The sequence below is a fragment of the Halichoerus grypus genome, chromosome 3 (assembly GCF_964656455.1).
Source record: "Halichoerus grypus chromosome 3, mHalGry1.hap1.1, whole genome shotgun sequence".
Lineage (NCBI taxonomy): Eukaryota > Metazoa > Chordata > Mammalia > Carnivora > Phocidae > Halichoerus > Halichoerus grypus.
The window spans coordinates 145,381,563-145,407,613 of record NC_135714.1 but is presented as its reverse complement, the minus strand read 5'-3'; the positions used below and the strand labels follow the sequence as shown (position 1 = coordinate 145,407,613).

Genomic DNA, 26,051 nt, shown 5'->3' with positions numbered 1-26,051 from the left:
AATGCTTCAGTGTAAACACAGGTGAGCCCAACTCTGCAGAAATACTACTGATCTGTTTACTCTCGCTTCAGCCATAAGTCACTTACCATCTTAAAATAATATTCACGTGGTTGGGGGGTAAAAACATCTTAAACATATACACATGCATCTGCAAGATTTAATCTTCCACCACCACCAAATCCTAGAAGGTTTTCTTTTTTTCTTGGCTACTGAATAATCTTGAAAGTATCCTGCCCTTGATATACTATTCTAGGTCAATTTTATCAGTGTATTCCAGAAACTCAGATCTCCAGAGTACAGCACTGATTTAAGAGATGATGTGCCTATCTAGCAACCAAAGAATTTTTCTAACTACTGAAAGTCCTCTTATTCTCCTCTCATATTCAGTGATAGCTAATAGTAACCTAATTCCACAAAATTTCACAGTAAGCAGAATCATTAACATGTTGCCATTTAGGAATCCCTCATATTCAAGAATGTAATATGTGAATTAATATATAAAAGAGCCCAAGATACACAAACTGAGTTTTTGTATATCAATTCTATTTTTTCTAACTGAAGCCAAAGCTGTTAGAGTACAACTGGATAACCTGAGCTCATACCTAAAGGAAAATAGATGCCTCTATAAATACATTCAGTTCTCACATTATCCTTTGGCTTCTCTAGAGAATAAACTCACACACGTGTGTGCACCGTACCACTACTTGGTACAGAGCCATCCAAGATGAGCAGGTCTGATTCTGACCTGTTCCTGGGGCAGACATTTCAACGGAATCATCATCAGTCACGGCAGACCCCGAGAGCTCACTTGCTAATTTGCCAGAAAATAGCTGCCTGGGATTGGATGCAACATTCTGGGCAACCCTCTAAGATCCTAGTGAACCCAATAACAAGACCCTGGGGAGGCCCGAAACCCCTTCAGGCCTCTGCCTCTGATGAGGAACGACGAGGCCCCCCCCCACCTACCTATTTCCTGCAAGATGGGAGAAAGACAGGAATACTGAGATAATGTCTGCACAGTCCAATGCAGCTTTTGTCTTTTCTGTTAGTTACTATCTAACCACTGTCTTGACTTGAGAACTGGCTAAAGTACAAATAAATCTTTAAGAACTTCTCCTTAAGATTTAGAGGATTCTGTTTTGTTGGTTTGCAGCTGTTTTCTTTCATCAAGAAACAGCAGACATCAGATTTGTCGGAGATCAACCTGGGTAATACACCCAGGCTAAGCACGCGACTCCCTCTTTGCTCAGGCTTATTCCAGAACCCTGGGAAATCCCTTTGCCTCTTGCCATGCTCACCTTGAATGCAGAGTGATGATAGTGTCCCCACCTACCTGTTTCTTATAAATCAGGGAGAAAGAGAGGGACAATGAGATAATGTCTGTGAAGAGCTGAGTGCCTACAGAATAAAAGCTCTCATGAATACATCCATATAAAAGCTCTTATTGACACATGCTTTTCCTTTTGACAAACATGGGATAACATTTCAAACCAAAGGCCTACTTACACAGAAGAGGCAATTAAGAGTATAAAACATTGTAGCACTGTGGTTCTGTGGCACTCCCTTATGAGAACAGAGTCTAAGAATGTGAAGGTGGACAACTACTACAGTGCCAACCAGCGCCCATCTGGTTCTCAGGGATAGTTCTGATCTGATTCACCCAGACACACTACTGCTGCACTCTTCTAGGGGGCACTCCCAAATCCCCCAGATTCCCACCATCTCGGAGGAGATCTACTGCGTAGAGGAACAGGGTGACCGCAAGGGAACCTGTAAACCTAACTATCAGCAACTGTGAGGCGAGCAGGATACATGAATTTTATTGAAATGCAAACAGGCTTCTTTCTAAGGCACATTTTCTCCTCACTGCCCCCATCTGAAAGATTTAGTCAGCTTCACATTTGTGTCTGTCCACAGCTTTAAGAAGCTGCTAGTGACCCAGGTCACGGTGGGGAAGAATGTAGCTGCCTGAAGGAAGCAAGGCACTGGAGGAACTGGATGTGCGGAAGTTCCCCAAACCACAATCAACCAACAACCAAATAGTGTTGCTGTGAGTCTGAGTGCGGCCCACTGTCATTGGCCTTGTGCTATAACCCTGGCATCCATGGCCTTTGTTCCCTGACTGTCTGACTTCTGCTACCCAGACATGTGAGAAATAGAACCTTACCTTCATGGACTATTTAAAAACTTAGTGCATGACCAGCCTACCCTTTTCCGGATTAAAATGAGGACAATGCTAAACATACAAACAGAATAACTAGTATGCCACTGATGATTAAGAAAACTGAGATAAGTGACATTTATATTTAAGATTTTGATAAAACAAGGCAGGCAAAAAAAAAACAACAAAAAACCCAAAAAACAACTTACCATATTTCTACTTAATGAGTCATGTGTAATCCATCTATTTACTGGTACTTGACAAATATGGCAAAACCATTCAACCAGATAAATTACACATATAAGTGGAATGAATTTGCTATCATAATCACAAATTCACAGTGAAAGAGAAATGAAAGTAATTTAAAAGATTCATTTGACAACAGTTTGCCAATGCCTACAAGTTCAAGGGTGCCATAATCTGTAGTCATGGCATCCCTAACACGGACATTCGGTCTTTGGCAAATCATTTGGATTACTATGATGGAAAAATAGCTATCTTTTCATTTTTAATTCAGAACGCAAATGAGGGATCCCATAATATACCAGAGGAGAAACATGTTCCAAAAGTCACATGTATCAAACCAGAAGAATGAATTCTTGAAGTATGTGTGATTTAGCAAATGGAAAATTCCTTGGAGACAAAAGGGTAACCATATAATGATGGCCGATTGGACTGGCATAGAGATAAAAATCTGCAGCCTATATGGCCATTTACCTTTGGTGTCACAGTGTCTATCTTTGGGTACAGTTTTCCATAGTTTCCACAAAACTAGCATGACTTCATTCATTTTTAAGACATGGCAGGAGCTGCTAGATTCTTTAGTGGTAACAATTATAAAGTATTTTACTCCATAAAATTAATAACTATGATAGGTAAGAGACAAATGCTTCTATTACTTGAGGTAAGCTCTTAGAACTGCATATATTCTTAAGAGAATTTCAAAGATCAGAAAAAACTTTCTACTTAAGATAATAAAAGGCATGACGACCCAACACCTTTGATAGTCTAGTCTTTGTTCAGTAGGAGAAATATTACACAGATAAGTGCTTGTCTTCTTGGGAGGCAAGATTTGGTACCATTTCCTAGTAAGAGGGACAAAACAGTGTCATGCAATAAACTCCCACTTCTTGAATCTAACAGTTAGCTTCTTTGTGGCAAGAGAATACTTCATTTCCTAGCAGCCAAATAAAAGAAAACCAACAAATAGGGGAGAAAAAAGTTTTCTCAGCCAAGTTGAGTCACTCAACTTTCAGTAGAAGCCCGTTATTACAACATTACTATACAAACTCACCTCCTTTATTCCACTTATTTATGTATTCATTTGAGCTTTTTCCAATAAAGATTTGAGAAGAAGCCAGATTCAAATATAGAATTCATGTAATCAACATTTAGAAAGTGCCTATCGAAACAAGACATTGCTAACAGAAGCTCCTCAATACATCTTGTCAAAGTCAAGCATAGCAATGCTCATCTCTAAGGTAGTATAGTACATCCCCAAATGGGAAACCTTTTCATATGAATGAAAAGAACCTAAATTCTTAGGTCTTTTCATTTTATTCTTTAGTAGAATTTCTTTCTTTTCTCTCTGAACAATATTTGGATTCTGGGAGACTCTGAAGTAGGATTTCAGAGTTTATTTCAGAGATATAGGAATTTGGCTTGACTCTTGCTGATGCGTACCTGTTTTTGAACTCTTCAGTAAAATGAGTATGTGCTAGCTTTTAGTCATCAATAATATGTGCCAAACACCTATATGATAGATTTCTTTTGAAGGCTTTAATGCACTTTTGTAGATGTCATCTTATGTATCCTCATAGATTTTTCTATTTAAAGACTTCAGACAGCTGCCACATCATCGTTGTGACATAAGGAAAGACAAGTACTTAGATAATCTGCAAACAGAAAAACTGAGACCGAGGATCCAGGTAGTCTACCTAGAGATTACAGGGACAGAACTGGTACATCATTTCTTCACTAGATTTCACCCGTCCTCACTTACTTGTATGGATAACACGAAGACATTTACGTGTCTTTTTTCCTTTTGCTCAATTACTACATATATGTAAAGGCTTACTTTTTAGTTCTGTTAATTTAGATATTTCAAAAACATAAGGTGTTTACTTAATAACCAAGCCCCTCCACAGTTATAAAATTATAATACTGAGCTGAGAGATTAAGATACGTGGTTCGTTGGTAAAAGCATGGATTTGGAGTCACACAGGCATGAATTCAAATCTCCGTTGAGTGGTACTGTGACCCTGAGCAAATTCTTTACCTACTGGAATCCTCAGCTGTAAGTGGGGCAGTGATACCTCTTAGGAGTGTATCAAATGAGGTCACATACGTGAACTGCTTAGCACGATGCTCTATGTGGTAGCTAACGCCACTATCAGCAAAACTATTGAGAGCCCTGCATAGATTTTGGGTAGTTTCTGACGAGTCTTCTACTGTTTAACGCAGAAGATTAAGTACTGATCTTGGTAACGGTAAGGAGCTGAGCAAAAATAGTTTGGTAAAGCTGCCGTGACAAGAATCTAAACACTGGACGGAAGGAAAGACGCGAAAATGGTAGAGCGCTACCACTGGCTTGTGGATTAGCGGGCGCACCAGGGTAGGGGTGTGTGGGGCGGGCAAGCGGGGGGCGGGGCGTGCAGCCGTCACTCACGCGGGGGTGACGCCCTTGGGCAGGCCCAGGGCGTTGACGGCCACCGGCGATGGCTGCGAGGGCAGCAGGGCGCTGAGGAAGGCCGCGGGCGTCTGGCTGTGGCCGAAGCGGGCCGTGGGCGAGGCGCACAGGGCGGCCGGGGCCGCGCTGGGGAGCGGTGGTGGCGGCGGCGGCAGCGGGAACACGTCGGGCACCGGGAAGGCCGTCGTGGGGCTGAAGACGGGGGGCGGCGGCGGCGGGGGCGACGGCGAGGACGCACACCACGGAGCCTCGGCCTCGGCGCCGAAGGGCTGCGCGAAGGGCGGCGCGGGCGCGCGGCCGAACTGCTTCAGGGTCGGGGACATGGGCGACGGGAGGCTGGAGGAGCTGGGGCTGGAGGCCGGCGTGCCGTGGCCCGACGCGGGGCCGAGGTTCTGGGCCGCGATGAACTGCTTGGGGCGCGCGTAGTTGAAGGAGCCGGAGGACTGCATGGCGGGCGCGGAGCGGGAGGCGAGTGCGCTCATGGGCTCCGCGGAGGCGGGCGACGCGCAGGCCGCGAGCTCGGGGGAGGCGGGCGGCGGCGGGAAGGGCGGCGAGGGGGGCGCGCTGCGCGGGGCGCCGGCGGGCGGGGGGTGCCGCGCACTGGCCTCCTGCTCCAGTCGGATTTGGTTCTGGAGTTGCTGGATTTTCAGAGGGTCCCTGGAGAGAGCGGGGTGGGGGGGAGAGAGAGAGAAAAGCGACACCTTCAGAGAGGGAACTAGAAGGAGTGTTCATTTGGGGCAGTGAGGTTAGCCTGTGGACGGAACTTCCGATGTGCGCCAGCTCCAAACTACGACCTGGTCTGAATAAGGCACAAGTTGTGCTGCCCGTTATTAATTCTGGACCAAGCGCTAAGCCAATTGAGTATAATCACTTACCGCAAGGTCTAATTTTAAGTTTTACCTAAGATGATCCAAATCAGTTTACAAAATCCAGTGATGGAAATTTTGTCTGACTTCCAGGAACCATATTTCATTTTAACAGAACCAGAAATATGAAGAGAAAAACTTTTCACATGAGTTCTCAGTCCTCCCATTTGTCAAATTTTTGGAAGAGAAGTCTATCATAATGAGAAAGTTAAAAGAAAAGTCAAGTTATTTTTGGAAGATCTAGGTTAGTCCAATTGGCCTACTTTCGGGCTGTCAACTCTGCATTCAGTAAATATCACAGGGTGATTTTGGGGGGAATATCTACTTTAATTTCTGCATTTGTTGCCTACAAAAACATATGCAGAATTTACTGTCACCAAAATTTTAGTAAACCCTGAATTGCCAATTATTTATACAAACCTTAATACACACTGATATTTTGTACCATGTCTAAAATACACAAATGACACCTATCTTTAGTATGTAGGTGTTCAATAAGCAATAACAATTTTATAGTAATAATGCAGTTTTAATTCCTCAAGTACTTTCCATTGAGAAGAGATAGTTTGAATTTTAATTTGTACAAAAGTTGAGTTAGTTTTTAGCTAATTGCTAGCTGCTTACTGTTTTATCCAATCAAACTTTCCTGGTTAGCTGAATTTTACATCCAAGATATTTTCCTTTATTCAGTCACCAGTGCCTGTCAAAAGAAACTCCAACAGAAGGTGGCACTATAACAAGCAGCTAGATCAGCCATGAATAGGCAAAGCCCTACTAACTTTAACCCTTTTAAAACTCAAAAATAAAAACCCCAAAAACTTCCTTATCCATAAGTATTTAATTTTCAAAATCAAGCTTTCAGAAACTCAAAGCAATGAAAGGAATTGAAGCTGCTGATCAAAGTAAAAAAAAAAAAAAAAAAAACCCAAAAAGATTTAGCTCTCTTAGCAAGTATGTAGGAACATCCTGTGTCTTCCATCCCCTTCTATAATTATCCAGTAAAGTAATTACACTTAAATCCACAAAAAGAACAAGAAATGCTTTCTTGGGAACCGAAAAGTATAAACTAGATGGTTCTATTACGTATATAAAGTATGCAGATGGCTCTATATGCTTAATCTGTGCAGAGCATCAAAGATTTCAACAAAGAACTTTGTGGGGTCAGTCCTATGGGACTCAATTGGAGCGTTTTAAAAGCAGCCATGCCACTGCTAGGATTCACCAGATGCTGAAGTTCCAGATGTCAGTGTGGTTTGGGTCCACTGTCCAGCACATGTGCTCCTGCATTCGTGTACTTAGAACTGGCCCTGGAATAGAATTCATAAAAACCACCAACACAGCTCTAAAACCTATCATCTAGCACTTTCATCCTGAATCCCCAAATGCTCCTTTCCGAGCTTCCTGCCTGTTCTATCACCTTACTTCCTACCTAATGCATCCTAGTCCTCGAATGTTCATCATGAACATTCAGGGCACCCGTGCACCTGGGTTGGGAGTGGTCTGGGTGGCCCTCCTCAGAGGCACTGCTCCCCTACTCTGGCCAGCTGGGCTCACCATGGCCTCAGCTGTGTTTTAAGGTATTTTGAGCTAGGCCTGGCATCAGCAAATAGCCATGTTTAGTGGCTCTGGCGAGGTTGCTGCAGACTCCTCTCATTCCCTATATGTGTGGCGAGGACTCCTCTGCCCCACGATTAGGGAGTGGCTCCTGAGAAGCCAGTCGTCCAAGAAGCCAGGGCAGGCAAGCCCAGACCACCACTGTATTCTAACTCTCCCGGGGTCAAGCCTACTCATCTGGCCATTAAGAACCACCACCAAGTTTGTTAACCCATGTGGGCTTAAAGCTGCTGAGATGCTACTTTTCATAATAAGTGACAGTTCAAGAAAGTCTTAACGTAGCATTTCACAAGAAATGAACAGGCATTCTAGTGATTTAGTTACTAGTAGATACTGCAGTGAAGAACTTTGCTAGGGTTTCTACTCGCCCATTTTGCACTGGGTGAAGAATGAAATACGCAGAGAACTGGAGAGGTGGGAAGGGAGAGTAAAACAGTTATTTTGAATCATGAAGTGTCTGGCTTGATTTCTGGCAAATCGTAATATTTTAAAGAATATTTGAGTTAAATGGATCTGACACCTGGATTCTGAGATGATGAAATGCACAATTCTAAGTCATTTTCTCCGTCCTCGTTACATTATTTTTATAAAAGTTCATTTTCACAGAGATAAAAAGGCAAAGAGAATGAAAGGTACCAGAAAAGCCTTTGGAAATTACTTAAGTGTTACAAAAATTCCTCACTTTTCTGGTTTCCCCATTTTTTCCGGCTGTCTTTTTTCTGGAAATGAAACTGCATTGAACCTCTTGGAAATACTGTGTCAAGGCTGAAAAGTTAAGGCGTCTGGACAGCCCTAGTCGCAAGGACGACACTTTGATCGGCATATTAAAGTCTCTGGTTTTGCACAACTACTCCATCAACCACCACCCCCAGCCTTTTTCCCTCCCTCCACCACAACCCCAATTCAAAAAGTCTAAGAAATTTCCTACTCTTACCCCTCCTTCAATTCTAAAGGCTTCAATACTTAAGGAAATGAGATGTCTGGACTTTTTGTTACACACCTGTCACAGCCCATTTACAAATGGGGAAACTTCAAGCAACACGCTCAAGGTCACAGAGCACGTTACCTGCTGAGCCAGGTTAGATCTGTGTCTGTGTCTGGTTTCTTTAACCGCACCAGGCATGTCAACATGGAAGAACCCTCACCACCTCCAATGTGATTAAAAAAAAAAAAAAAAATTCTGTGGTCATCTTTCCAAGAACTTTCTCCACTCATGCCTCCACACAGCCAGAGCATGAGGGCCTTACGGATCGGAATCATCAAAGTTTTAAATTTTTACATGTTTAAGAATACATTTAAGAATATCTGACTTCAAACTTGATTCTTTTTACGGTGAAATGGTACAAAGATGAGATCTTGGCAGCTCAGAAAGGGAATATACTGACCTTATGTTACAGAAAATCAAGAGCCTTCCTCCCCCCACACCAATGTTGGACACAGATTTTAACTACAACTATTTTACAGACAATTGGATGGGGCAAAGGTTTAGATCTGACAGGGATAGAGACAGATGCAGAACCCAGTTTACTTTCCACGTCAGTAATCTGTCTTGCCACTAGATTAAAGCTGCCTTGGAAAAACGTAACCAACCAAGGGACAGTGTGGTACAGGAGAGTAAGGCTAGACTCAAGTTGGATGGCACTGACTGGGAACCGAGCTCCACCAGCTACTAACTGTGGGGTCACTAACAGTGATTAACAGTGCCTGGTTCACATCGTGAGCTCAAGAAACATTCCACGGCAGGAGAGAAGCACCACGTCAGCTAGGGTTACTGTACAAAATGAACCCTAAAAAAATGGAGATAATGTCCTACTTAGTGCAAGGGGATTTTCCTCTTTATCTGTTCCCACCGCAAGTGGTGGTCCTTCTTGTACTCATAAAACCACAGCAGGGGCAGGAGATGAGAGACAGCACGAGTCATGCACCTGGTACTGGCTTGTCTCATTTTCAACAATCCTGGGAGGTTGGTATTTTCATCCCCATTTAAAAAACTCCCCATAGATCAGTGAGATCAAGTAATTTGTCTAAGGGCAGAACCTGGATGTGAAGGGCTGGTTGGCTCGAAAGCCTTGCACTCATTCTCTCCAAAGTGCTCAATAAACAAGAAAAAAAAAAAGGTTTATTAAAATGTTAGCTTATTATTACTACATATCACTTTTTCTCTGGGGAACTACAGCCCAAGCTCAAAATAAATGATGTGAAAGTAAACTTCTGGAAAACAACTTTTATGTAAATTGGAAATTCCCAGTATGTTTCTCTGGAGCAATGTCTAGATTGCAAGAAGTAATTTATCCCTTGCTCCTGTTAATAAAGATTGAGTATTTATAATTGTCTGGAGAAACTCTTGGGATCTTGAAGCTGGAAAACATTTGTGCTTTCAGAATAAATATGCTGTTGATTTATATATTTTCTTTCATTTTTTATTGTGTGATACAGAAGCCACTGTATGATGAAGAGGTGCAAGACAGCACCCTCTGAACCAAGAGCTCTGCTGGTCCTATTTATAAGCACTTTGAAGGCAAGGACGATGACCTCCAGCATCCCCACAACACTAACCCCTAACCCGACACCCTCACAACACACAACCAAACGCCACATTGGCGGACACACACTGTCAGTGACAGAAACCGGGTTAATTTCTGGCTGCAATTTCTATACCCGTCTCAGTCCATCAGGTACATTCAAGTAGGGTAGGCCTACGATAGGAGGGCCCCATACCGGACTGGGGAATTTTAAGCATTTTCAAATGAAGGTAGATAAGTGAATTAGGGAATAAACTGGGTGTTTCCACAACATTGGCTGGGATTAGCTCAGTATCAGATGTATTCGAGAACTCAATATATTAACTCTGGGAACTTATAAAATAGAATATAAAACTCCTACAAGGGCTTCAGTTCAGGGAGTGCTGATTATGTTCCATCTACTTTATTATATTAGTACTTCAACTGTCTTGTTCTTGTTTCTATTACTCATACTTTATGTCTTTGTATCACATAAACTAGGTCCACCTGGTGAGGGTCAGTATCTAACAACTTGCTCTGTTCAGCACTAACTTATTCCTGCCCCCTTGGTAAAAGGTACATAAATCACAATCTTGAGAACAATCATTTACACAATTAAACTGAGTTAATGTAAGCCAAATGAGAATGTACTACACTGGGTTTTGGGGAGGTGGTAAGTGCAAAAATAGCTAAGAATTTAAATACATTCTCCCTAAGGTTGGGGGAGAGGACAGGGATAAAAGATTTGGATTTTCTACAAAGTACCATCAACAAGAGAATGTGAAAATCAAATTAAAATTGACCACTGCTTAGGAATGTGTGTTTAACATATATTACAAAATGACATAGGTTTCTTTATAAAAACCACATTCTTTGATCTTTAATTTATTCTGAGCCTCTTGTAAATCATCCTGACTCTCTGGGTAGAGCCAGGATGAAACACAATTAATTACATAGAAGGGTTCAGGGAAGAAGTGACCTGAGTGAAATCAGCACACGACTTGGGTCTCTTTTAGAAAAGACTCGTCCTTTCCACTTAGAATAAGAACTGCATTTGGCTCTGCTACAGAAAAACAGGAGCTCTTTATGTCTTCATATATAAAGTTGATGTCTATTTGAAGTCATCTCATGTACCATGAGAAAGAGAGAGAGCAACTGCTAACCAATTCATAATCCTCCTGGGAGCGTCTCTGGAATATCAGAGGATGGCTGTGTCTCTCATGTAGCTCAGGGAATAAGGACCGAGACGCTGGGCTGGTGTTCTAACAAGGGCCAACACTGACCTGAGCTGTTCCTCAGAACGTGAATTCTGCAGCCGGCTTCCTGGATACAGAGGATTCTCCTTTAAGAGGTTTGTGGAGGTGCAACTCTGTTGCATAATGGGGTACATAAATGGTCGTTTGGCTTTGTGAAGGCTGCAGGATGTGGTCCAAAGCATTGATAGTCCTACCAAAAGGACTGTACCCCGACTAAACTGTATGTGATAAGGCACAGACTCTGATGGTGTTTGCAATCCTAATGAGTAAGCCTGATGAATCCGAATGAGGTCGAACACTGGCGTCTCAGCCCTCAGCCCTTTTTAAGGGAGGAATGTGAGGTCAGGTTCTAAAAGCATCAATTCCACATCACAGTTAAATGCCTTAAATAATTTTCATTTCTGTTGCTGCACAGGCTAGTGGAAACAGCAGGAAGATATCAGCTGCTGATTCGTAGAAAAACTGAGTGAACATAGCGGACATTAACAGAAATTAATGTGGACTGTTCCCAATTGAAAATGTTTGGTATTACTTATTTTTTTTTAATTTTTTTTTATTTTATGAGGCAACATCAGTGATATCATTGAAACACCAAAGAAAAATCTCCCTTGGAGACAGATGCTGAGGAACTTTCAGGTCTTAAAGCATTAAATTTCTCTGAGATTTTAAAGAATTGGGGGAATAAAAGGTGGACAAATACTTAACTGTAGGTCTTATAACGAGATGAAGAATTCATGGCATATTTTAAGGTTTCATATGGTTAATCTTTCCTCAAATTTCCACTTTATCATTGAGAGGCTTGTGCCATCCCTTCTGTGTCATTTCCGTTTTAGTTTATGTTTGCTGAACTGAATAGATCTAAAACAATCTGTGCACTTTGTACTTGCAAGAGTGTATTATTCCTAGAGGCTAAGTGCCCTATCTTTCCAAAGAGAGAACTCTTCGACTCGCCAAGTGGCTGTATTCTGTACCTACTCACCAAATGGCTTTAATATACTCGGAGAACAAAACAGCGATTCTCACTTCTCTACCCCTTCCAAACGTTTTATCTTCAACATCTGTTTGTGCTCGCATGTAAGAAGCTCAGTAAGTGTTTGCTGAATTTAAGTAAAATCCTCAGATTTCTCGAACGTACAAACTAGCTGTTCCGTCACGCGATACAGCCCGCAGACACACACCACTGCATTGTTCTGAGGGAGGAGGGGCACCTTGCAGATAAAACCGCTATCACACAGGCTATTTACAAGCAAGAACACAGAGTCAACCGGAGCAATGGTCAAATAGTTCAACTCCAATTCAGCCACCAGCTATTTATGACTTTGGATAATTGGCTTATCCTATCAGGGACCCAGTTCCTCAACTTGAAAATGGGAATTTATAATGTAGTATGTGTAAGGTCCTAATAAACTTTCAGATTTTATGATCCTTACTCTTTAGTCCAGTAACATGCAAACATTATAAAGAAACTGACTGTAAAAGGAACTCATGAACAACTAACCAAGTCCAAGGTGTTTATTCGTATACATATATTAATCCTATGCATATGCTGTTTTCACATCCATTGAAACTGTTTTTGAAAAACGAGTATGTTATTTCCTGGTAAACAGAAATAGATTTTGAAGGCATTAGAGAAGCAAACTAAAATCATTCCACAAATGACTCTTATAAAATCTCATAAAAGGAAGGATACTTTTATTATGTAAACAATCATCACCTCATCAGTTAACATTAATTGCCTTTTTTTTCTTAATGTAGATAAATTCTACAGATCAATCCTGTCCATAAATTAAGAAAAATAGCTTTGGGGTTTTGTGTGTCTCAGAACAGCTCCTGTGGGAATTGGGTTGGATGCGGTTCTGCTAGAATGTTCCCCTTACAGAACCGTGAACTAATTCAGTGGCTGTGGAACCACTCACCATTCTGTTAATAGGCCTTTACCCTCTTTCCACCACAAAACCTTTTTGTCCTTTGGCCTGATTTTGTAAACCTCCTACAAATTAAGGTGTTTCCTTGACCATAAAGATCCGGTTACATCATACTCTGGATCTGTAATTTGGGAGTGTCAGTCCTGTCTCCTCCTCACTCTTGCTCCCTCTGCAAGAATGAGACAATGCAAGTACCCAACCCCTCCTTCTTGAAGCACTCTTCTCGCTGCCATCATCTTACTGCCACCACTGTCCTTGTTCTCCTGCCTCTGATACTGTGCCCTTCCCTCACAGCTTCTTCTCTGGCCTTCTAACTATGGGTGTCCCCCCAACATAAGAACTTCCCGATCACTCCCTAATCCATCTCTGACCCAGACCCCAGTCCTGAATTCCAGTTCTGTTGCCCAGTTCATAGAACATAAACTCATCACACCTAAGGCAGGGTGCCCCTCTCCCCTAATAACGCATGATAATTCAGATTCCCACAATTTGGCCCCAAGCAGCCCTAACTTCTAACTCCTGCTCTATCTCCACATCTTCATCCTTCCAAATTAGTCTCATTGTCCCCCAGACTCACGTTGGGTTTTCCTTCTTAGCCTTCTTGCATGTCCTGCCCTCTCTAGGAAGGCCCACCGCCACCAATTTCTCTCCATCCCCCGAGGCTGTCGTCAGCCTTTTGTGCTCCTTTCAACGTCTCTCCTTCCTTGGAGTCCTCCCCGGTAACATCTAGCAGTTCTTTCTTTCTCCCGCAAGCCCGCACCAGTCCTCAAGGCTGGTACGGCACTGTCGGGGCTTGGCGGTGACATCCTCCACCCACACCCACGAGCCAGATCTTCTAGAAGCAGGTGTGGCTTCTCTGCTCTCCTGGTGATTACTGCAATGTTTGGCTCGTAGATGTCCCTACCCGTGAGGAGCTCACCAGGCGTCGTTTTAGGCGGAATATGGGAAAGGTGAAACAATCAGAGCTCTTATGAGGACGACAGGACTTATACTCTGGTTTTTTAGTATCCAAAATATGAAACTCCCCTCCCCCAAAAGGGAGTGTTCGTGAAGCTGGTAGCACAGTTCCCAGTGCGGCATCTGCGCGCACTCCCTCATGTTCCAGGCAGCGGAAGCCTGTACCAGTGTCCGTTTCCCATTTTATTTGGTTACCAGTCAGAAGCGCCTCGAGTTGATGTTTACCTTGAGGAAAAGTGTCTCAGGGATATTTGCAGAACTTGGTGAGAACTTTAGTCATCTCTAGGCATTTCTTTTCTTTAGAAGGGCCCATTCTGCCCATTGCTGCCATGTTCTTTTTCAAAGCATAGATTATATCCTGAGATAACGAAGTCGGTCCCTGTACAGAAAGAGGAAATGGCTCCCTGTGTGTCCACTGTGTAGCAGGTCATAAAGACCTAATAGTGCAGCGCGAACAAAACTGCGCTGGACGACCGTGCTGGGGCTGGAATCTGAGGCACTGATGCTATCTGCCCACAACTTCACGCTGCTATCTGGACTTGTTTGTCAAGTGCTGTGGAAGGACTGCGGGGAGCCGCTACTGGCTGATCCTAAGTTAAAGAATGTGTAGGTGGAGGCCATGCTTGCTTTCTGGAAGGAGAATGAGGCCCTTGGTTGGTGACACGGTGGTAAGCATTCATAAAAGCAAGTTATGACTCACTAGCTGGTGGAGAATTGGATGAGTTCCTTCTTCTTCTTCCTTTTTTTTTTTCTTTTTTTTGAGAGACAGAGCCAGAGCGGGAGGGGCAGACGGAGAGAAAGAGAGAGAATCTTAAGCAGATTGCACTGAGCACGGAGCACGATGTGGGGCTCTCTATCTCACGACTCTGAGGTCATGACCTGAGCCAAAATCAAGAGTCGGATGCTTAACTGACTGAGCCACCCAGGCGCCCGGGGGTAAGTTCCTTCTTAAAATCAGTTTCCTGAAACTCCAAGAGGAGTGGACATCTGCTTTTATTATTCTCTACCATTCTTCCCCTCATCTGATAAAAGCAATTCATCCCTTCCTTTACAGACCAGCTTCTACTCTATTCCTTGTGGGTCTGCCAGTCATAATCCCCCAACCCTTGGTCACAGGGTGAGCATGTGACCCAGGACTAGCCAATCATTGTTGGCTTCACCAAATCATTCCAAGATAAATATATGATCTAGGTCAGGCCCGGCCAATCAGGATTTTTCATACTGAAGATGAGAGGGAAATGTGTCTCTTGGTCCTTTGACAGACAACTAAAAGGACAGAATCCCTCAGAGGTGCTGGCTGCCATGGAAGAGCCTACAGAAAGGAAGCCAATATATAAAAAGAAGCCACATTGGGAGATAAAAGACAGGAGATGTAAAACTGGGATGCTATCTATCTTAGCACCTAGATCCAGATAGCCCTCAGATCAGTTTTATCTGTGAATTCCATGTACAAAATAACTGCTCCTCTCTGCCCACCACCCCCTTTTTTTTTTTGCTTAAGTTAGTTCAATGCTCTAACACTTTAAAAGAAGTAACCTTGGAGACCAACCAGTCCAATTTCCTTATTTTACAGATATGGAAATAGAAACATAGATTAACTACACAAAGTTATCAGCTGGTCAGTGCCAAAGGCCTGACAACAGCATCTTGCTGGTAAGAATAATATTAAAAATTAATAGCGGGGCGCCTGGGTGGCTCAGTCGGTTAAGCAACCGACACTGGATTTCAGCTCAGGCCGTGATCTCAGGGTCATGAGATTGAGCTGTGCGTCCGGCTCCACGCTCAGCAGAGAGTCTGCTTGAGATTCTCTTCTTCTCCCTCTGCCCCCCCCCCACTCTCTCTCTCTCAAATAAAATCTTTATTTATTTATTTAAAGATTTTATTTATTTATTTGACTGAGAGACACAGCGAGAGAGGGAACACAAGCAGGGGGAGTGGGAGAGGGAGAAGCAGGCTTCCCGCTGAGCAGGGAGCCCGATGTGGGGCTCGATCCAGGACCCTGGGATCATGACCTGAGCCAAAGGCAGACGCTTAACGACTGAGCCACCCAGGCGCCCTCAAATAAAATCTTTAAAAAAATTAATAGCATTACCTAAAGTTGATGAATCAGTAAGTAATGAATACCTATCTTGTTCATTAAATTGTGAAAGAAACCATTAGAAGGTCTAAAAACATGGCTAAAAGTATTGATCTCTGGAGAGTGTGACTAGAATGAGGTAGAGGAAGTCTTTTATTTTTGCATTTCATAGTCTCCTATACTAGTACTTTGACTATTTTTTAACCTTGTGCATATAAAAATATAATGTTTAAAATACAGAAAATTCTTAAGACAATAAAATAAACATATTAATTCTTAAGACATATAAAATTCCCGAAGCTTCTATTTTAAAGAAGGTCACATGGTAAAAGAAGACACAGTGCTCCTGTCTTAATAACTAATTATCCTGGAAGAAGGAGAATATCTATTCCATGTATCTGAAATCCTCAGGGAAGGCCCTCGTCCGAAGACTTTAACTGGGGCGCCTGGGCGGCTCAGTCAGTTAAGCGGCCGCCTTCAGCTCAGCTTGTGATCCTGCGGTCCTGGGATCCAATCGAGCTCTGCGTTGGGCTCCCCGCTCAGCAGGGAGTCCGCTTCTCCCTCTGCCCATCTACCCCTCTCGTGCTCTCGCTCTCTCTCAAATAAACAAATAGAATATTTTTAAAAAAGACTTCCATCAATCCTGATTACGACTACTACTACGGGGCCAATAGCTTCATTACCACCGCCGCTACTACGGGTCACGGAAAGCCCTTCCTGGGCACTTGCTGTGTAGCAAACCTAATCTATACCAACTGTACTGAATCTTTATAAAAACCTAAGGAGAGAAGGCCTCTTTTATTATCTCCATTTTACATATGAGGAAATCGAGGCACAAGGGTAAAAAGTAAGTAGCTCAAAGGTACACAGCTGGAAAGTAGTTCCGATGGGCTTACACGGAGGAGGTGTGGCTCGTGACTATTATGGTATCTCTCGTCGAGGCAGCAGGACTTACCTAAGACTGCCTTGTGCACTATGATCCCTTCAGCCACAGGGTTCCGCCCAAGACTGGCTCTAACTCTGTCACTCCCATCCCTTTGTTTCTTTGTTACTGGAATATCGACATTGCAACGGAGCCCAAAACAGCTACACAGAGAGACAACCTGGCTATGTCCTGGAGACGTTCCGCAGGGACAGTTTTAGGTAGGGAATGCTTTATGTTTCATATGCCGTGCTTTGTAAACTTTGATTTCTTGGGGAAACTGCCACTGGACTATTCTCTGGCAGAAGTGACGGTGCCACAAATTATTTGTGTGGTCTTGACTAAGACGGGTCTGAGTTTCTTATCCGTGAAATAGAAAGTCGGCCTATTTTCAAATAGTCCCTTAAAATGTTTTAAAGTTCCTCCAAGCTATAAAATCCACAGTCTATTTTCTGAAGATTGGACATGTGAATACTAATTTGTTGTGTTATTGCATCTTTTGAGAGAGTGCATCACTAAATATGCTGGAATTTTAAAAAGTGGTTATCTTCCACATATTGATGAACAACACTAATTTATAAAGGTGACTTTTTTAGATTTCTATTAACATAAGCCTATCAAGGAGGAGGTAAACAACATTTCTGAATAAACGATAAGCTGCCAATAACATTTTCTACATATTTCAGTCTTGCAAGGGTAAATAAGTGAGAGGAATGCACAGCTGGACCTGATTACTCAAAGAGTACTTGATTTTCTCTTAGAGGTTGACCACTGCTAATTTACATGTTAATGACCAAGATATATAAGCCAAGGGTTCCACAGGGTGCCGGGAGGCACTGCCTGATCACCAGGCACCAATTCCAACGTCTTATATGAAGGTTCTTGAAAAAAGTCAAAAATGCATTTTGGCAAGCTCAAGAGATGTGGCTTAGCAGCCTGCACTAAGGGACTTGTGACCAGGGAAAAGAACTGTTAAATTTTAAATGGCTTTGACCTTTCTTAGCTTATGACCAACTGACCTTGACATTCCTTAGAAGCCGAAGGATGAGCTGCAACAATGACTGACGTTCCCGCTCAGGAGGCAGATCTAGTCCTTGCAGCAGTAACTGAAGTTTACCCAAATGTGTCTTGGGAAGAACCATAATAAATGAGGTTCCCTCCCTACTAAAACCACTAAAATAATTCTTAGATAGAACAGCCCAATTCCTGAACGTAATTACTCTTTAAAAAAATGAGAGAAATGTATCATAGCTACATGAAGTTTCAACATGGTTATATATGACTGCATATAGTGGAGAGGCATTTATCTACCATTCTATTGAATGGAGTGTTCTATAATATGATATTTACGACATCTCAGTATGATAAAAACCCTGCAACATCTTGAAATGCCTTTTGAAAGAAGAAAACTTTATAGTATATACACCTATAGTATTGAGCTTGTTTTACTATACTTCATTAATCTTTTCCAAAACATGTACATAATGAAGCTTACTGCACATGACGCTGGGTTTTACGATTAGATTTTTAAAAAAATTTTATACATTAGGTGGTCCTTCATTTAGGGAAGTCGTATATATACCTGGATGTGATTATTCTTTTTAAAATTCAAAACAAATAATGGAAAAAGCTACTTGAGTATAAATATCTGTATAATGATGTAAACAGGAGATTCACAGAACGATAGATGGAAGGAACCTGGATCATCCTGAACGACAGAGTAAGAAGTAAATCTGTCAAAGTATCCCACAGGAGACCACTGACAGAGCTCCAGTTAGTAACCAGGGTTTTTCCTTTAAGCCTCTCAAGTGAAGACACCAAGGTACAAACCTCTTTCACTAAAAGGCTTTCACTAACAATTAAACCAAAAAGTCATTTCTAACAAGAATACAGATAAATAGTCCAAAGAACAAAGGAAAGATATGCTGTAAATCAGTCAGGTTCCAACAAGGGCTCCTTCTTCCCCGAAAAGGAAGGAGTGAGCCCTTGCTTAAGAATCACGTGGAGCTGTTTGTCCAACAGTTTTATGTCCTCACACAGTTACAACGTTCGTGTGTGTGTATGTGTGCATAGACCCATACATCTGACTAGACATAGTGTCAGCATAATGTTCATTTTCAAGTTTAAATGTGATAAAATTATTGTCTAAGGACAACAGTCCTATGTAAAAATTATAGAATAATTACACTTTTACTCCTTAGCAACCTCACCTGGCTCAGCCACCCATCTCTTTTCTCCTGTAGTTCTCTCCAGTACAAATCTGAGGTTTGGATCTCTCTTTCTGACTCCTCAGATCATCCCTCAAATGGTCCCAAACTTGAAAAGGAAGAAGGAATAGCACCCCTCATATATAAATCATTCATGCACTTCAATGGTCTGAAAGAACCTTAGACATATGGGCTCCCTTGCTAATTAGTGCATTTTCAAACCATTAGTCATTATTGCTTCAGCACTTACCTAGAGAGGCTAGCCCCAGCTCTGGTACAGGACAGAGAAGGTGTGGGTGACCTCAGATGGACTCACTGCACCCAAATAAAAGCATTAAATAGACCCACTCCCCCTGGGAAGGCAATTTGGTGGCAGGATGTCACTCCTTACCAAGGGATTTGGAAGAGTGCCTATGCATCGTGCTTTCCCTAAGGAATTCTGGTAATTGCCAATTTATCCATAACCTTTCGTTTCCAGTGAAGTTTTAGTATCCCCACCTTCTCCTGAAGATAGAAAGTTTGTCTTTATAGCCCCTTTTCATTCAGCTGATCTAATACTCAGTTTAAATTTACCCTGAAAAACGGCCTATAACATTTTTGGTTTCTTACCTAACATAACAAAATACTGCCATCAAGTTTTGATTATGAAATTGGTTGGAAAAACAAGGCAACAGCATAATCTTTTTGACCAACAGAATTTAACTTTTTTGGCTTAGAGAATTAAAGTACGAGGATAATGATAGCTTCTGAAAAATCAGTAGAGTAGTCATAACAAAATTTTTTCTTTTTAAAATTGAACTTGTAATTATAACCAGTAACTGCAGATCTTTCTATACAATATTCCTTTTTATCTCTTTTGGAATTAAATTCTTTAAAGTGCACATGATAAAAATGCAAAAACAAATCCTACTTGATTTCCATATGCAAAGAAAAAAGAAAGAAACTTGACCCACAACTCATACCTTATATAAAAAGTAACTCATATGAATCTTCAAGTTGACTATGAACCTAACCTATAAAATTTCAAGAAGAAAACATAGGAAAATCTCTGTGACCATATGTAAGGCAAAGATTTCTTAGGTATGACACCAAAAGTGTGTTCCATAAAAGGAAAAAACCTGCTAAGTTGGACTTCTTCAAATTAAAAACTCATACCCTTCAAAAAGCAAAAGATACAAAATAACACCATAAAAAGTATGGCTTCATTCTATACCTTCTTCCTCCCAATTCAGTTTTCAGCCCCAGCATCAACTAAATACTGTTAACCATGCCTTGTGTTCCCTCCCAAGCTAGGCTATACATAAAAAACACATAGGTATACACTATATGGTAGTTATGTTGCTCTTCATAACAAGATTTTTTTTAAAAACACAAAACTTTCATATTCAACACATTTATTATTCAGTTAGTCCCATACTCTTGACAACATTCACAGGTCATGCACAAATAGCTGAGACCAAATTATTTGGAAGTAATTAGTTTTGAAGTTTACTTGAGCAAATATGGAAAGGGAACAGATAAAAAAAAAAAATTAATTTGTTTGCCTCAGTTAAAACAAACACAAAAATATTTCCTAAATTATCGGTCTCTCTGTGTATTCTTTAGCCATACTTCATATTTTAGCTATGTCAGCTGTTATATCCTGGGGGAGAGATGTTGTCATCTGGGGCCTGGTCCTAAAATATTATTTGAAGTACATAGAAACCAGTTTCTTTAGCTGTTTCCATTTCTTTGGGTACTGGTGTTTTTCAATAATGAAATTCTCTTTTAAAGAAAAATGAGCATCTCTTGAGTCACTTTGATAATTAGAGGAAGTATCTGCCTAGGCCGAACTAAAAACATTTTTCACACTACACAGCCCAATTCACTTCCTAAATGACTCATGTAATACCCAAGTGAGCAAAGAGGACTCCCACCTTGCTCTAATTCATTATCCTGTTTTATTTCTTCACAGCATTTACCATGAAATTACTACATTCATGTATCTCTTTTTATACTTTCCGCCTAAACGCCCAGCCCTCCAGCCCACCCCTACTCCAGCCCTGGGAGGTCAGGGCCTTGAGGGAGGGGGCACTTGTTCTGTCCAGTTGTACGTGGCTGTGGTTCAGGATCTGAAGTGGGCCCTGACGCACACTAGGTACTCAACAGATACTTGTCCACTGAATGAACTCCATTTCTATTACTGGGATTAGCTTATTCCTGTCCTATAGTTTGTAAATTCATCTCCAGCTGTGAAAAGATGGAGATGACCCTTTAGAATACTTCACACGATTTCTGCTACATTGATTTAGACTGTAAAGGTTTGTGCATACCTAATTTATTCCCGCTAGAACTGTGCTGTCTCAAAAGGGTAGCCACGAACACTGGGAACGTGGCTGGTCCAAACTGAGATGTGCTGAATGTTTAAAAAACACACCAGATTCTGATTTAGTTCAAAAAGAGTGTAAAAATGATCTCATTAACATGTTTATATTACTTACATGTTGAAACAATATTTTTCATATATTGGGTAAAATAAAATATATTAAAATTAACCTCACTTATTTCTTCTTTCTTTTTAATACGACTACCAATAAACTAAAACTGCGTATGTGGTCTGTATCTATAGTTCATATTGTATTGCTACTAGACAGCGCTCCCCACAGGCCTGGTTCTAAAAGTTCCAGGCAATTTTGTGCTCCTGTGAATTGTGTAAGACTGATGAATCAGACCTGTACCTCTGAAACAAATAATACATTATATGATTAAAAAAAAAAGAAGATAGTAGGAAGGGAAAATGAAGGGGGGGAAATAGGAGGGGGAAATGAACCATGAGAGACTATGGACTCTGAGAAACAAACTGAGGGTTCTAGAGGGGAGGGGGGTGGGAGGATGGGTTAACCTGGTGATGGGTATTAAAGAGGGCACGTTCTGCATGGAGCACTGGGTGTTATACGCAAACAATGAATCATGGAACACTACATCAAAAACTAATGATGTAATGTATGGTGATTAACATAACATAATAAAATTAAAAAAAAAGTTCTAGGCAAAAGCAAAAATGATAGAACATGTACACAAGAGGGGAATGACCAAGTTACGAGCCAAGGTTTTATGTTTAAACAAGGCTGCAGATTTTTTCTTCAGTTTATAAAAATGTTTAAATAAAAGTCTTAATGCCCAAGTACAAAAACAATAGCCTACTGTCTTAAAATGCACAGATTATGATTATATTTAGAGTACGCTTAGTAGATGGGAGGGAGTCTAGATTGAAAATGGCCAGACAGTGGGCAGGACACGGCTCTCCAACAAGTATTATGTTATTTCTAAAAGACTACAGTCACCTTCTATTGCCTCCTTGTTAAAGTCCATTCTGGAAAGTCAACAGTCTTCTCAACCATAGTATTATCATTAAGTATCTATCTTTTGACTCAAAAAACAGCATCTCACAGAAAACCTGCCAAGTTAAAGAGAGATTGCAACAGATACTGTCTTCATCCTCAAAGGAGAAGATGAAATGTCAATCAAAGTATTATTTATGCTTGATCAAACTTTATAAAAACAAGATGCCTGGAAAAACAGCTTATAGTACACTGATGAGTATATAACTTAAAAAAAAAAAGCTTTCTGGTATTACTTACTGAGTTTGGCTAAATATAGTTAGCAGCCCTCATGCTTCGTAGCACATTTTCCCCTGGAATTCAGCTAATATAAATAAAACAAATGGAGGGAACCTGGCCCCCCTCCATGAACATTACATCATTCTTCCTTATTAGGAAAACTTCTTCAAACCTGACATTTTGCTCTAAACAATCAGTGTTTAATTCTCAATGAGCAACTCTAGATGGAGAACCGCTCTAATCAGAGGGCTGTTATATGTCAGGAGAAATGTGGGTGACATATAGGCTCATTTTAACAATGGTATTTTAATTCTCTAAACAGTAGCACCATTATGGAAAGCATTAAAGAGGAACGTTTAATGTTCCCCAAAGAAGGTACATTTAAGAAAGCACATTTCATGTTCCTCAAATTTTTGCTTTCCATATATTTTCTGATATATGCATATGTTGTGGTGAACAGAGAGAGAAGTCAGAAATTCTTAGACTCAGAATTTATCACAATTGCAATACTGGTTCTAACCAAATATTTTTGTATCTGATTCCTCTTCTGAAACATCCCTCAGGGTGATGTTTACCTATGTTACACAACTTTGGATTACCTTTTTTGCTCTGAGACATTACCATATTAACATGATAACCCAGCAACAACAGCAAAAATGAACAAGTGGGATTCTATTGAACTAAAAAGCTTCTGCAGCAAAGGAAACTGTCAATGAGATGAAAGGAGGGAACCTGTTGTGATAGGAGAAAATATTTGCAAAATCATGTATCTGATAAGGGGTTAATATCCAAACTGAAGAAAGAACTCATGTAAATCAATTCCAAAAAAGACAAATAATCCAATTAAAAAAATGACAGAGGAACCAAACAGACATCTTCCCAAAGAAGACATCCAGATGGCCAACAGACACATGAAAAGACGCTCAACCTGACTAATCGTGAGGTAAATGCAAATCAAAACCACAAAGAGATATCACCTCACACCTGTCAGGATGGCTATCATCAAAAACACAAGAGACAAGTGTTGGCCAGGATGGGAAAAAAGGGAACCCTGGCGCCCTGTTGGTAGGAATGTAAATTGGTGCAGCCAGTGGTGCAATGGGAAACAGTATGGAGGTTCCTCAAAATATTAGAAATAGAACTACCACATGATCCAGCAATTTCACTTCTGGATATCTATCCACACGAAATGAAATTGCTATCTCAAACACCCTCATGTTCACTGCAGCATTACTTACAGTAGCCAAGACATGGAAACAACCTAAGTGTCCATCAATGGATGAAAGGATAAAGAAGAGGTGGTGTATATATATTATATACAATGACAATTATTCAGTCACAAAAAAAGGAAATGGTGTTGTGACAACATGGATGGACCTGGAGGGCATTATGCTAGGTGAAATGAGCCAGACGGAAAAGACAAAAACTGTATGATCTTATTTACATGTGGAATCTTAAAAAAACTGAACTCATGGAAATAGAGAGCAGATTGGTGGTTGCTAAGGGTAGGAGTGGGGAATGTGTAAAGGGGGTGCAAACTTTCAGTTAGAAGTAAATCTAGGGATATAATGTACAGCATGGTGACTATAGTTAACAGTACTGTATTGTAGATTTAAAAGTTGCCAAGAGAATAGATCTTAAAAGTTTTCATCACAAGAAAATGTAACCATGTGAGGTGATGGATGTTAACTAAACATACTGCGGTGATCATTTTGCAATACTACATATATCAATTCATTATGTTGTCTACCTTAAACTAATACAATGCTATATGTCAATTATATCTCAATAAAACTGGAAAAGAAATTATATTTTAATGTTACACAATAACTTCTTTGCAAAAACAAAAATCATGTCAATGGATCTAGACTTATTGGTATGAAAGGTAAGATTTATTAAGATGTGTACAATAAAAACGGATCAGAGCAAACCCTTCCTTAAACAATTACCTTTCCATGAATATAAATAGGATAGTTCATCAGTTTGCCGATTCTACCTGATATTTGACCTTTCTTTCATCTTGATGTTAAGGACTATTTTTATGAGAAATATAAGAGAGTTGAAAAAAAGGGTTCTAAATCTAAAGTTCATAATGGTGCAATGGGGCTGACAGAGCTAATATCACAGTATAAAATGATCAATTTATATATAAACAACCCTGAGATGCAACGGATCGTGAAGGTAATGTGCTAGAGTAAACACGAAGCCTTCTTTTAGTGGCTTTTTTTAAATTACATTTAGTGATTTTTATTAAGGCATTTGGGGGGAAAATGTGCTAGAGTAAACACGAGCACTGGGTGTTATAAGCAAACAATGAATCATGAAACATTACATCAAAAACTAATGGTGTAATGTATGGTGATTAACATAACATAATAAAATTTAAAAAATCACAAATTAGCAGTAAATCACAAATCGCTCACTTATTTTTCATTTTCACTTTGGTTCACTAACAGAATCTGATTCCTCACACGCTCACGAAAATGTGGAGGGTGAGGAATGGCTTTCAGAGGAGGGCAGGCAGGAGGGAAGGCAGGCTGGCCTAGAATAGAAGGGAGGATGGTTCTAACACTTCCAAGTTTATACTCTTAAATCCAGCCCTATTACAGGAGTTTTTTTATTTTTTCAAAGGAAAGAAAAACAAGTACACCTGAGTCTCTTGCGCTCCATAAAATTTAAATTGGACTGGGGATGGTCCTCATTGTTTCCCAGCACTGGCAGACTGGGAAACCGATTCCATTTAGGAACTCAAAGAACCTTCCAGTCTAACAGGCCCTGCCATCTTCTGGGAGTTTTATCCACACACTTCGTACTGATTTAGGAATTAAAGGTCGTGGTGTACTTCTCAGGAGTGTAAACTCTGGAGTTAAATTGCCTGTATTTAAGTTAGTGCCTGATTGTCCCTGATCACTTAACCTTTCTGAGTCCATTTCCTCTTCCTTCCATGGGGGTTATGATAGCACTTACCTCCCAGCCTGTGAAGATGAAATGACTTATTTACACATGAAGTGTTTCGAGCAAACTTGAGCAAACCCTCAAGAACTGTTAGTAATTACTATTCAGGATGACCATATAATTCAGTGTCCAAATGTGGACCCTTGACTCTCGGACAATGGGTCAACTGACAGTACTGGGAGAATCAGAACTTGCAGTCATCCCAGCAATGATACCTCATGTCAAGGTCACATAATGTAGAGACAGACTAATTTATAAATTTAACAAGAATCTGTGCATCAGTGGGTACTAGACAGTACAAGATTAGATGGAATAAGAATGC

The 26,051-nt window shown here is 40.9% G+C and overlaps 2 protein-coding genes across 6 annotated transcripts in view; one reads left to right on the top strand and one right to left on the bottom strand.

Annotated features, from left to right (window-relative positions):
• The window catches only part of PALLD (palladin, cytoskeletal associated protein), a 243,404-nt gene that overhangs the window by 36,289 nt on the left and 181,064 nt on the right, over positions 1 to 26,051 (bottom strand). For 2 of the 3 annotated variants that reach the window (XM_036087528.2, XM_078069421.1), the window contains one exon: positions 4,830 to 5,507. The exons of the other annotated variant lie outside the window; for it this stretch is intronic. In XM_036087528.2, coding sequence (XP_035943421.1) covers positions 4,830 to 5,507 — 678 coding nt within the window. The remainder of the gene's footprint in view (positions 1 to 4,829; positions 5,508 to 26,051) is intronic. 3 annotated transcript variants of the gene reach the window in all.
• CBR4 (carbonyl reductase 4) overlaps positions 1 to 26,051 on the top strand; it is a 160,624-nt gene that overhangs the window by 102,206 nt on the left and 32,367 nt on the right. Inside the window, exon 6 of one of the 3 annotated variants that reach the window (XM_078069424.1) lies at positions 11,503 to 12,507. The exons of 1 other annotated variant lie outside the window; for it this stretch is intronic. The gene's annotated coding sequence lies outside the window, so the exon portion shown is untranslated. Of the gene's footprint in view, positions 1 to 9,766; positions 10,100 to 11,502; positions 12,508 to 26,051 lie in introns of those variants that run through there. One more of the 3 variants, XM_078069422.1, reaches the window with a different exon arrangement.